The following is a 13,781-nucleotide window of genomic DNA, read 5'->3' as shown; positions in this document are numbered from 1 at the left end:
CGACGAGGTTTCTTAGGTTTTAGGTTTAATGTTCTCATTTCTTTAGTCAAACATAGTCTTGGATGAGAAGAAAGATCAAAATACCCCTAGATTACACGGCCTCTTGATGGAAATACTAACGGTGGGACTAAAAGTGGAACACATTCAATAATAGTGGTTATAAAGTGGCAAAAAAAATTAAGGTGGACTAAAATTGGGAACGCTCCTATAACAGTAGGACCAAAAATGGAATTCACAGACAACCTACTTCATAAACGAAATAGATGAAATCCGAAAGTTGTGGCACAATACTTTGTAGATGAGTGTGTGTAACTTTATTTGGTTTAAATATTATCTTTATTATTATTAACATATGTTTATGTTTTGACGTTTTGTTAAAGAATTGTATCTTGATTTCAATTATAAATGTGTTGATTGTTATTATTGTGTTGATAGTATAATTATATTGTGTTGATTATTAATTGTGAAGTATATATAGTTATGTTTCTGTTCATAGTTATTAGTATTGGTTTGAATTTGTTGTTGAATAGATAGGTTTAATTAGTTGTTATTAGTTTTGTAAATTTTTGTGTGAATTTGAAAAATTATGTACATGTTTAATTTTGAACAAATAAAATCAGAGAATTATTGTATTTTTAAATAAAATCGAAAAAAAATATGTATCCGCACACCTCGGTGAAGAGGATGCCGCGGATCAATTATTAAAAAAATAAAATAAAAATGTTTTCCGCTACACCCACTTGTGCGTGGGTGTCGCGGATATTAATTTATAATAAAAAAAAAATTAAAAGACTTTTCGAGGCACCTGCAACAAAGCAGATGTCTCGGAAAGTCTGTATAAAAAAAACATAAAAAAATTCTTGGTCAGCTTTCCGCGACACCCTATACGGATGTCTTGAAAAGTTAACCACTTTCGGAGTCACTAGAATCCGAGTCACTTGTACAGGTGACTCGAAAAATATTTTATAGGTGATTCGAAAAATATTTTTTGTACTAGTGCTAATCAATTACTATCTCTACACATAATAGTGTAAACTTGAACTCCTACCTCAATTCTATTTGCATTATTCGCATGTTTTGCCATTGCCCAAGCGGGTTTTGAGTGCTGCATCAGCTGCGTGGCAGGCATGGTCCGCGATTCACGGAGGAATGCCGGCGGCCACACCCACTGTTGCTACTGTTGCCGATCAAGGCGGGCTGCCGAAGGTTTTTGTCGACGCCGGTCATCATGCGGATGGAAGGGCAACGGCAGGAGCTATAGTGCTCTCAAACGAAGGAGAATTTATGGCATGTTTCAATATGCAGCTACAGATTGTCTATCCCCGTTAATGGCAGAGGCGTTAGCATGTAAAGAGGCACTATCATGGTTGAAGGACAAAGGAATACTCTCAGTACAACTACATACGGATTGCCGCAATTTACAACACCATTTAACATCACAAGCCACACGGATGCAATCATATATTGGCTATATTATTGATGGATGCAGGACTATTATGTCAACCTTTAATTTATGCTCTGTTGTTTTCATTCCTAGATTAGAAAATCTTATGGCGCATTCTTTTTTCATTCCTAGATTAGAAAATTTTATGGCGCATTCTTTAGCGTCACATGCTTTTACTCAGACTTATTCAATGTATTGGGATTCAATCCCACCAGACTATATTGCAGCCTATCTCTGATATAATCACCTTTATGGGTGGCCTTCAAAAAAAAAAAATTCGAATCCTTCATATGGAGTAATGTTATTTTAAGCAGATATTAAATTAAAGGCTAAAGTGTCATCCCGCACTATGAACCATTCCCGATTATTCATGTCGCACCATAATCTTTAATAAGTGATATTTAGATCCATAAATTATTTTTTTTTTTTTCGTCTTAGAACTTTTTACAAGTTACTTAGTTATAATATGCTGACATGGACTCTTTTTTTTCTTTTTTCTTCTAGCATTCTTGCTGACAGCGTGGACTATTTATTCATGTCGCACCATAATCTTTAATAAATGATATTTAGATCCATAAATTATTTTTTTTTTTTTCGTCTTAGAACTTTTTACAAGTTACTTAGTTATAATATGCTGACATGGACTCTTTTTCTTTTTTCTTCTAGCATTCTTGCTGACAGCGTGGACTATTTATCTTGCACGCAAAGCCTGCTTTCACTTTCATGCCTGGGACTGTAGCTGAGAGCTCAAATATTCAATCTTTGCCTCTCCAAATATGACAGGTATCGAAATTCGGGCTCTTGAACACATTTGGTCGTGGTTGTCTTCCTCCTTCACTTCTTGGCGGCGTACTCGATCTGGAAAACTCTGCCGTTTGGAGAGAAGGTTGTCACCGAGAGATCGTAGCTAGTGCCTATGCTGCTCATCTTTTCTCTTCCGTTTCTTCTGCTAGAGTTATTCCCCTTGATTCGCTTCAACTTGCAAGTGAGAAATAGGAGTCTTAACCAAATGCACCATTGTAATTTTCTGTAATGTCTGAAGCACGAAGACAGTAGGGAAAAAGAAGATGAGGTGTTTTCTGGCTAAGGTTTCAGCTATTTTAATTTAAAAATACAATATGATCAATGTCTGCATTCTTCAAAATATGCATAGTAAAAACTTAAAACGGACACAAAACATCAACACCACAGTAGACAAAATCTCCCAAGAGTATAAATCTAAGAGCTTGAGAATGTTCTTCAAATAAAAACAATGCCAACAAGACACTTCTAATCAAAAAGACTGAATCCCATATCGTCATCAGATTCCTCCTTCTCTTCCACTTTCTTCTCCTCCTTTTTCTCTTCTGCAGCTGGTGCAGCAGCGGCACCACCAGCGGCAGGTGCAGCAACTGCCACCCCACCACCACCGCTTGGTACTGAAGCCAACTTTTCCCTTCCAGCTGCAATTAGCTCAGTGATGTCTTTCCCCTCAACTTGGGACAGTAGCAGCTCAATTCTGTCATCATCAGCCTCGGCACCAACTGTGAAAATATGAATTCAAATGTTAGATCCTCCAGTGCCGTCATTAAACACAAGCATGAACAAAGCACAGAACATAAACAAAGAAGGCCCAAACAGCACACCAGACTATAGTCAATAAATCTCCTTAAAGAGTTACAGCATAATGTGTTTCTCAACTCATACACGCTGAGATAACATTAGTGTAACAAATACTCAAGTACACCACTCATTGAAAAGACCCTGCATACGCATTCAAATGTAATATCCATCAACAATAGGACTGCCAAAGTGAGGGAAAGGAGATTCTGTTGAAATATTCCTTTTTTTATAAACTACGGAGTAATTTTTAACTTAAGGAAATTGGTGCATATAAGAGTGAGGGGAAAATAGAAGGGTTAAATACTTTACATACTTTACATAAAGGAATATAAATTGCACATTTAATTCTTGTAACAAAGAACTGTGCTAGATTCTGTTTCCCCTTCCCTTATGATGCATTTTTTAACCAGATTTTCATCCAAATTTCTAATACAATTGACATTCAATAATTTAAATAATTTAGTTTTAGACTTTGAGTCTCTGACAAAATTCATATACTAGATCAGTTGAGCAACTTATATGTCATCCTAATACAAATATAAAATCAATACTAAAGAGGAAAAATCTATTCTCAAGAGAAGAGATCACTTTACAATTTCTCGATAATAAAAACTTTATTGCCCAAAAACGTGCAGATATATTGAACTACACATAAAACCTAATAATGTAATCCATATTCAGAACTCAGACACTCAAAAAGAAAACACAAAAATAGAGACGAGAGAATGTGTAAATATTTAGGGTAGATTGCGGCATACCAGAAGAAAGGATTTTCTTAATGTCACCAGCGGAAGGGCAGGCTTTGCCACCCAATAAGGCCAACAAGTATGCTGCGAGAACCTTCATCTCTCTTTTTCTCTGTTCCAAAATTTCAGAACAAAAAAACACGAATTAAATCTAGGTTTATTAGAACAAATTGCAGTGCCACAGATCCAATCACGAGTAGTCACGACACATAAATATGTATATACAAACACACAATCACAGAGATTGAACAGCAAAGGAGAAGAGATTACCTTTGAAGTCTGAGTAGTAGTTTGGCTCAGAGGCTGCGCGTTGCTGCAAATGTTTCTCGGGAGAGGAAGGGGATGCGAAAGCGAGGTATATATATAGCTAGGGTTTTGCTTCGTACTCCCCTTACTCGAACGATTGCCCTTAACGTCGTCCAAGTTTTCAGTATTCACGTTAATTAATTGTAATAATTTCACATGTATCCCTGGATTGTTTTACCAAAACGATTTGACCCCTGTTATTTAATAAATTAGTAAATTACACACATACCGAATACTCCCTAAGAGTGTTTTTTTTTTTTTTTTAAAGCAAACTGCCGCATATATTAATCAACCAAAATTGAGACAAACGCAGGATGAACATTGTAACACCCCTAATTTTTAAAATTTTTAAACTTATGAAATAAAGGCAATTTAACGTTAACATCCTAAACAGAGCAGAGACTACACAATAAAAGTCGGGATGCTATGCCACATCTAAGTTTGAGAACTTAGATGCACAGGCTAACTAACTAAACAGGACATAATCCAAGTTTAATATCAAAATACAAATCAAGACACGCAGGCCGTCTACCAAAACTACAACTATCTAATATAGGTCCTCGTGTCCATCTAGCGCACTCCGAAGCTACTGATCTGCACCTAAAAAACATATGATGTAGCAATCGTCAGCGAATAATGCTGAGTAACCCACTCACACGTGTTGAGTACAATATAGGTAGATATAAGACCCAAGAGCTCTTATCGACGGAGTCGTTTGGCACATCGATGTCGACTCATCACATCCTGGGGTTGAAGAAAGTCCCAAGGGTTCGGTTGTAAAATCATTTTGAGACTGGAATACATATATAATCCTAAGCAACGCTAACTTTAAAACCAAGATCAAGACTCGGGACCCGGCAACGGACTGAACACCATAAAACAACATAAGAATACTAGCATGCAACCTAAAACCACAAGATAGGAAAGTAACGAGGCTCAGCAACAAACAAGACAATAATAAGGCTTAACAACAAACATACAACATTAAAGCTCAACAGCAAACAAGACAGTAACAACACATATGTCCATTTTCCAACCTTATACCAAGTTCCAACCTTTACTCCTCTCCATCTTTATATTAGTTCCAACCTGTACCTCCAGACCACCCTTATATCGTCTCCCTTATTCCTCCGGAGCACGCATGCTCCCCACCGACATACCGCCAACAAAGCCACCGATCTGATAGCACCGCAGTACCATTAACACATGATCTGTGCCTATAGCACAATAATCAAGGGGTCATGCATATAGCACAATGACATGGCACTGCTGCGCTAATAACTTGATCTATGCCTTTAGCAAACTAATCAAGGGTGGTCTGTGCCTATAGCACAATGACCGAGCACTCGTTGTGCTAACCGCCAACAAATCTTTTCAACCAATCACATCTCTTTTCTCACCATGGACAAATCAATCACAACAATCAATGCTCAATGTGGTAGGATAAATCAAGACTGACATCTCCACGTGTGCTTTGGCCGACCGCAGTTGTTACGATTGTCGTTTCTCAGATCGGTCTCCTTTTCCCGGTTGGTTAGCCCGACCGCTATGCCCGGTCCTACTTTCCCGATCGCTCTGCCTTAGAAACAATAACGGAGAGAAGACACGTGTTAGTGAGAGGAGCCGACAAAGGGTTAGTTTGGCATGATGACACGTGGATGACGCGTGTGTTAAATGCCGATGAAGAGCGGAGCTATAAATACTCTTTGAGGGCTTGAGTAAGGGGACTTTGGGAAGATTAGAAGGATTTAGCCCAGAGCTGCTCGACCGCATCCGGTCGGTTCTCGAGCTAGGTCATTTAGATTATCCTTAGGTTCACGTGTATTAACACTATCATTTTGGCGCCGTCTGTGGGGAACGATATGAAAAGTCATTAGTGATGCATACCATATCTCAATCATGTATCCTTTCATGTATCAGCAAGAAGACGAAGAAGCTAGTTCAACCGACCAATATACTCAACAAGGTCCAACTGTGGATCTAAATCTTACGCTTGGATATCAAGCTACACCCGGGCCAGTTAATTACGTCCATCCTACGCCACGGATACCTTTCCAACCCATACAGTATCCAGCCCAGCAAATGCCCAGTCAACCTTACCCGTATTTGGGGATTCCGCAACCCGCACCTACTACTCATTATGGGTATTGGCCCGGCACCCTGGTGTATTACCCCTCCGCTCTCTATACACCACTTTCTATTGCTTACCCGCCATCAACGGTCGCCCCTGCGTACATGGCTCCAACTCCGCCTCTTCAGTACCCTACCGTTTCTCGGACCGAGTCCGGGTTGCAACCTGCTCCGCAGGTCTATCGCCCGGCTCGCTCTCCGTTGGGGTCGCAGGGGGTGGGGCCGGGATAAAGCTCCAACCGCAGAGCAGCTCGATGCGAAAAGACTGTTAAATGAAGTTAGGCAGGAGTTTACTCGATGGAAACGTGAACATGGGTCGGGTCCATCAGAAGCTACCACCCCGTTGTTACGAACACCCTTCACAATCGATATAATGGCTCAACCATACCCGTACGATCTACGCATCCCGGGTAATAAAGATTATGATGGGCAAACGGATCCAGAGGTACACGTCAACTCTTATTATGGAAACATGTTAATGATGGGGGTTTCCGATGCAGTAATGTGCCGAGCCTTTTATTCCACGTTGACAGGGCGGGCAGCTGATTGGTTCCGGATGTTAGAGCCAGGGTCGATCACTTGCTTCGCTAATTTGGCTACTAAATTTGTGCGGAAATTCGTCACCTCAAAGACAGTTCGTAAGCACTATATGTATCTGGAAAAGGCAAAGCAATTGGAAGGGGAGAGCTTGATGGAATTCCTGAGTAGATGGAAAATCGCCATTGGAGAAGTCGAACCCATGGACGATCTAACGGCTATTCACATGCTGCACACATCTTTGCGTGCTGGGGATCTATACCAGGATTTTATTCTACATCCGCCCGGATCATACGAAGAAACCCTTCGGCGGGTCACGGATTATGCCAATGCTGGTGAAGCCAATGCTGTGAAAAGCTCTCAGGAGGTTGGCTCGTCACACAGGTCCGCAGGACGGTCGGAGAACCGCTCAACCGAGCAGCAGGCTAGGGGTCAGGGACGCCAAGGAGATTTCACACCCCTAAATCGCTCGGCTGCAGAGGCTTTGCACTATGCTCAATCGTGTAACCTCGTGAAATTGCCCGACCCCATGCGAGATGGCAAGGATAAAACTAAGCATTGTGCTTTTCATCGTTGTCAAGGTCATGACACGGAGGAGGGCACCAATTTAAAGCAGTTGCTAGAAGATTTGCTACAGGTTGGTAAGTTGGATAAATGCATTGGAGAAAGAAAAGAAAGCAATCGCTCGGGAGGTCGAAGAGGATCTAGGCGATCGGATCACAATCGGAAGGATCCTGAACCCGACTCGGGGGCTCGCCCTTCAGCTAAGCTGACCATTCAGGTGATCTTTGGAGGTCTGGAAGACACATCCCGAGATCAAGAACACTATCCGGTCGGCATAGTAGATTCCCGCGAAAGTGGAAAAAGGCAAAAGATGGAACCGATCACCTTTGCACTGGAGGATCAACCGGAGACTGGTGATACGGGGATGGAAACACTCGTTATAACCATTGATATTATGGGGGTTGATGTGCAGAGGGTTATGGTCGACACTGGTAGTAGTGTAAATATCCTTTACTTGGACGTCTTCCAGAAGTTGAAATTGGACCCCATTGAATTGATCCCGATCGCGACTCCTTTTCACGGGAGATACCATTCATCCGAAAGAGAAAATCACCTTGCTAGTGGAGATTGGAACCCCCCCCCCCCCCAAGTCGATCAAGACCCAAATGGAGTTCCTAGTTGTCAATTAACAGTGCGTTCATAATGCAATTTTGGGACGCCCGGCAATCATGAGGATTAGTGGTATTATATCAATGTCGCATTAATGCATGAAGTTCCCCACCCCAGAGGGAGTTGGAGTACTTCGAGGTGACGTTCACTTGGCAAGAAAATGTTATTCGCGTGCAGTCAATAGGCGTGATGCGAGCAGTTCTCGAGTGAATACCATTGTGAAGGACGCGGAGAAGGAACGGAAAGAACAGCCAGAACCTTCCGATGAAATTGAAGAGATAATGCTCTCGGAAGATCGACCGGATCAGAATGTAAAGATCGGTCGCGCTTTGACTCCGTCTTTGCGAGGAGAAATTATAGCCGTCTTGAGAGAGTTCGCTAACATATTTGCTTGGGGATCGGAAGATATGTCGGGTATCAATCGCACGGTCATTTGTCACCGGTTGGCTGTTGATCCCTTGTTCAAACCCGTCAAGCAGAAAACAAGACATCTGTCATCAGATCGAAGGGAGTTTGTTCGAGAGGAAGTAAAGAAAATGGTGACAATCGGTCATATTCGACCGGTAACGTATCCCGAATGGGTAGCAAACATAGTATTGGTCCCCAAGCCCCCGTCATGGCGCATGTGCATCGACTTCATTGACCTTAACAAGGCGTGCCCGTTGGACCCATATCCCTTGCCAAGCATCCACCAAATGGTGGATGAGACGGCCGGGGCGGAATTGATGAGTTTCATGGACGCTTTCAAGGGATACCACCAAGTCATGATGGCTCATGAAGATGAAAGTAAAACTGCTTTTGTGACTCCGGACGGCTTATACTGTTACAAGGTTATGTCGTTTGGACTTCGAAATGCTAGAGCTACCTATAAACGGATGGTCAATCTGCTATTCGAAAAGTTGCTGGGTCGTACCATGGAGGCGTACATTGACGATATGCTTGTTAAGAGTCGGGACCGGGCCGATCATGCTCGGGACCTTCGTCAATGCTTCCAAATTATGAGAACATATCAGTTGAGATTAAACCCTAATAAGTGCACATTTGCGGTCCAAACGGGAAAATTCTTAGGGTTTATGATGACCAAGGGGGGGGGGGGGGATCGAGCTGAATCCATCGAAGGTTAAATCAATACTCGATATGCAACCACCCACAACCGTCCGGGAGGTCTAGCAGCTTACGGGTCGATTGGCCGCTTTAAGTCAATTTCTGTCAAAATTAGTCGAACGGTCATTGCCATTTTTTAAAGTGTTGAGGAAGGTCAATGGTTTCGTCCGGGATGATGAATGCCGGTCGGCTTTCGAAGAGTTGAAAGAATATTTGATGTCTCCGATCGTATAGTCTAAGCTGGAACCCGGAGAGGAACTTGAGGTCTATCTTGCGGTATCCGATCGTGCCGTAAGTGCTGTATTATGCCGGACAGATCACGATTCAGTGCAGCGCCCCGTGTATTACGTCAGTCATGCATTACACGGACCGGAACTTCGTTATTCTCGAACGGAGAAGGCTGTTTACACTTTGTATATAACGGCTAAAAAATTGGCTCCTTATTTTCAAGGTCGCTTAATCCGTGTTTTAACCGATCAGCCCATCGGTGCCGTGCTCCGAACTGCTGCTTCTTCCGGCCGTCTGGTTAAATGGGCATTGATGCTCACACAATTCGCCATCGAGTACAAGCCTCGCCCGGCTATTAAGGGGCAGGCTTGAGCTGATTTTGTCGTCGAGTGCACTGCTCGGGAAATGCAGCCCCAAATCTTAGAAGACCCCGATGCAGCTTGGTGGGCGATAGCAACGGATGGCTCAAGTAGTAAGAAAGGGGCCGGAGGGGGGATCGTGATCACCAGTCCGGAAGGATTCAAGGTTTATTATGCCCTGATGTATCAGTTCGCTCCCACTAATAATGAAGCCGAGTATGAAGCTTTCATTGCCGGTCTACAGTACGCCCGGGATCTGGGGGTTGATTATGTTCGAGTGCAAACTGATTCTAGTTTGATTGTAGGATAAGTATTAGGAGAATACGAGGTTAACGGATATCATCTGCTATTGTATCGTGATTTGGCATTAGAGAAGTTGAATAACTTTCGTGTGTATGCTGTTCGACATGTTCCACGCTTGGATAACACTGATGTAACACACCGAAATTTTGAAACTTTTAAAACTTATATAACAAAGGTAAATTCTCATTAAATCCCAAAAGTAAACATAAGAGTACGGGGTGCTATTCCACACCTGAGTTAGAGAGCTCAGGTGCACAGGCAAACTAACTAAAATCCTCAAAGTAAAGTCAGTACATAAGCATGGCACGCAGGCCGAAAAAGGGAAACTAGTTACTCTACGCTTCAGGTCTCTAGCGCGCTCCGGTGTCTACTCGTTTGTGCCTGAAAGCCAAATATATCTGTTCAGCAAAAGATGTTGTAACCCACTCCAACGCGTTGAAATATATTATAGATATATATATATATATATATATATATATAGATATATGAAAATCATTTCGAAGCAGGAAGATATATACTTAAGAGACTCTAGTTTTAAAATCAGGAATGGACACAGCAAATAGGGGTAAGCACAATGATAATAGTTAAGTAGAATCATCATAAAGAATACGCAACTAAGGTCGCAGTCTATGTCCACATCAATCATGTCATCATTTAATTATCATTCTAATCAACATTCAAATCGTCATTCAATCATCATTCAATCATCATCCAATCATCATTTGTGACACTCAATCACAATGCTCTGGCGCCACGGGACCAATCGCATGCCCCGAACATGAGGGTTAATGCGTATAGCATTAAAATGGCCCCGTAGCACCCTATTTCATACCGCGACATGAAGGGAGTTGATCGCAACCAACCCATAGAGGACCGCTGACGAACTCAACGTCGGACCACAATCCGGCACACCGCTGACGCGCACAGTCCGTGGACCGTGATCCCCTTTACAAGGGGGGACTTACGACCCTACACACCGTTGATGCGTACAGTCGGTGGACTGTAGCGGATCAAGCACGACACACCGCTGAGCTAGACTAAGTCGGTGGGCAAAGATCCTCGGAGACTACGGCCCTACACACCGCTGTCCCATCACTCGTTGAATCGCAGCCAGCCGTAGTCCTACACACCGCCTGATTACTCCGGTCGGTGGACTACAGCCTTCCTCGGCTTATTGGCCCTACACACCGCCTGGCGCGTCCAGGTCGGTGGGTCATATCACCGAGGCCCATATTTGGACCTGTAGTCCAAGAAGTGAATCAATTTGGCCTTAGCCACTTCTGAGCCTTAGCTCAGGAACAATCCATTTGGCCTTCAGCCAATTCTGAACCTTTAGTCCGGGAACAATCGATTCGGTCTTCAATCGACTTCCGAACCTTAGTTCGGGAACAATCCATTCGGTCTTCAACCGACTTTCGAACCTTAGTTCGGGAACAATCCATTCGGCCTTCAGCCGACTTCCGGACGTTAGTCTGGGAACCACCCAATTGGCCTATAACCAAAATGGGAGATCATGCAACACATAACACATAGGAGCACGTAATAGCATATTGGGAGGGGAAAGACATGTAAATAAACTTAAGTGTGATCATTCACATACTAAGAATAGTCCTAAGGGTTCATACAACTTCCACCTAGGTCCACGGGTTACCAATTCAACTAGCATGTAATCCCTAAGACTCATTTAACCTACGAATGGTACCCAAAATATCAAACTAGACTCAAGTACGACAAACGGGGTCCGTTGGTACACCATGGGGAGCGAGGAACATCAAACAGGGAAGCCAAAGACCCGGGGTGGGGTACGGACCAGCGGGTAGCCGGTGGGTGGGGGTCACCCCCCGGCTGCCCGCCAGAGATCACTGCCCGGCAGCGGGTTGCCGGCGGGCGGACGCTTGTCCGGCGCCTGCCCGCTGCCCGGCGGTGATCTTCGGGCAGCGTGTAAGTGGTAGGTACCCCTACCCCCCACTGACTCTTTCATCACAAATTCGTCCCGAGATCCTTTGTGGAACTCGAAACCATGCTTAGACATTTTTAAACGCAAATAACGACAACACGTAGTTAATTAATGGATCTAACGCAAGAATCACGTATAACTCATCCTATTACAACTTCTAAATATAAACAACACCCAAACATGCGAATTCCCACCCAAATATATATCAAGAACATTACAACACAAATTCACAATCCATCATAGGGCTCTAATCCCACCCAAATCATCAAGATCATATTTTATCTTTAACATCAAGATTCGTCAAGAATTATCACATCAATAACAATAACTTCTTTTCAACATCAAGATCATCAAGATTATCAAGAATGCGCAAAGATCATCTTATCAATCATCAAGAACATATCACAATTAACATAGAAGAATTTATCAAGACACAAGAATATAGAGAGAGGTCAAAGAAGGAGATTATAGCGAAGAAAATAGGTTTTGTTGAGACATGGGTTACCTCTTAGCCTTAATTAATTTCCTTGGCTATGAAGAGTCTTTCTTTAAGATTTCTTCTTTCTTGATTTCTCCTAAGGGAATTCTTGGAACTTCTTGTGTGGTGAGAGATTATTTGTGGTGTGAGTTCTAGGTGTCTCCTATGTCCTTATTTATATATCTAAGAGTCATATTTAGGATCTAAATGGCATGGATTTAGCTAATTCTATTTCCTATGGGACTAAGGGTTGGATTTAGGGATAAGGGTCCATGGGCTTATGGTGGACCTTTCCTAGGTAGTTAATGAGATTTAATCTTTCTTTCTAGGTGAATAATTAATTGGTTTAGGGCCGTAACACGGGGTGTTACACTCTCCCCCCTTAACGGAAAGCTTCGTCCCCGAAGCTTTGGTCCTTGTTGAGTGACTTCTTCCCTTATCCTATGCTCTCGCTTTGGTTACCTTGTGTGAAGAGTTCGGGGTAGCGCTCCTTCATTGTGTCTTTGAGTTCCCATGTTGCCTCTTCGGTTCCATGGTTGGTCCAAAGGATTTTTACAATTTCTATGGCTCGCTGGCGGGTGGTTCTTGTCTTGGTGTCCAAGATCCTTACGGGTTTCTCTTCGTAAGCTAGTGCGTCATCAAGGTCCACGGTCTTGGGTTGTAGCATGTGGTTCGGATCGTGTATATATTTCTTTAGTTGGGATATGTGGAATACATTGTGTACCCGTTCCAGTTCGATGGGTAGGGCGAGGCGGTAAGTCAGGTTCCCGAATCTTTCTATGATTTCATAGGGGCCGATAAACCGGGGGCTGAGTTTCCCCTTTCTTCCGAGCCTCATTACCCCTCGTGTGGGCGAGATTCTTAGCTAGACCTTATCTCCGGGGGCGAACTCGGATTGTCTTCTTCCTAGGTCGGCGTAGGATTTTTGGCGTTTTTCATCCTTTCTTGTATGTGCTTGACTTTAGTTATGGTGTCTTGTAAGTATTGGGGTCCCAGTGCTACTGGGCTGACCATGTATTCCCAACATAAGGGGGTTCTACATTTTTGACCGTACAGTGCTTCGTAGGGGGCCATGCAGATGCTTGCGTGATAGCTGTTGTTGTAGGAAAATTTGATGAGGTCTAGATGTTCTTCCCATGTCCCTTAGAAGTCTAACATGCAGGCTCTTAGCATGTCTTCGAGGGTCTAAATGGTTCTTTCGGTTTGGCCGTCAGTAGTGGGGTGGAAGGCAGTGCTCAGGTTCAGCTGTGTTCCCAAAGCTGTTTGTAGAGACTTCCAGAATTGTGTGAGGAACCTGGGATCCCTATCGGACACAATGTTTCGGGGAATCCCGTGGTACTTTACTACTTGGTTCAGGTAGGCCCGGGCTAGTTGCATCATTGTCCACGTTTCTTTCATAGCAATGAACTGTGCT

The 13,781-nt window shown here is 43.1% G+C and overlaps 1 protein-coding gene across 1 annotated transcript; it reads right to left on the bottom strand.

The window, feature by feature from the left end:
* Positions 1-2,519: 2,519 nt before the first annotated feature.
* LOC109158541 (60S acidic ribosomal protein P2A-like) lies at positions 2,520-4,195 on the bottom strand. Its single transcript, XM_019306456.1, has 3 exons — positions 4,063-4,195; positions 3,805-3,904; positions 2,520-2,967 (listed from the first exon to the last, which is right to left on the bottom strand). The coding sequence occupies exons 2-3, from the start codon at positions 3,890-3,892 to the stop codon at positions 2,714-2,716; spliced, it is 342 nt and encodes a 113-aa protein (XP_019162001.1). The 5' UTR covers positions 3,893-3,904; positions 4,063-4,195; the 3' UTR covers positions 2,520-2,713.
* Between the last annotated feature and the right edge of the window lie 9,586 nt (positions 4,196-13,781).

Source organism: Ipomoea nil, unplaced genomic scaffold (genome assembly GCF_001879475.1).
Source record: "Ipomoea nil cultivar Tokyo-kokei standard unplaced genomic scaffold, Asagao_1.1 scaffold2821, whole genome shotgun sequence".
Taxonomy (NCBI): Eukaryota; Viridiplantae; Streptophyta; class Magnoliopsida; order Solanales; family Convolvulaceae; genus Ipomoea; species Ipomoea nil.
The sequence above is the reverse complement of the archived record's forward strand: the minus strand, read 5'-3'. Positions and strand labels throughout refer to the sequence as shown.

Coding starts and splice junctions, on each gene's coding strand:
- LOC109158541 (XM_019306456.1), bottom strand. CDS start 3,892: ATGAAGGTTCTCGCAGCATACTTGTTGGCCTTATTGGGTGGCAAAGCC. Junction 2,968..3,804: donor TAAGAAAATCCTTTCTTCTG/GTATGCCGCAAT, acceptor ATATTTTCACAG/TTGGTGCCGAGGCTGATGAT.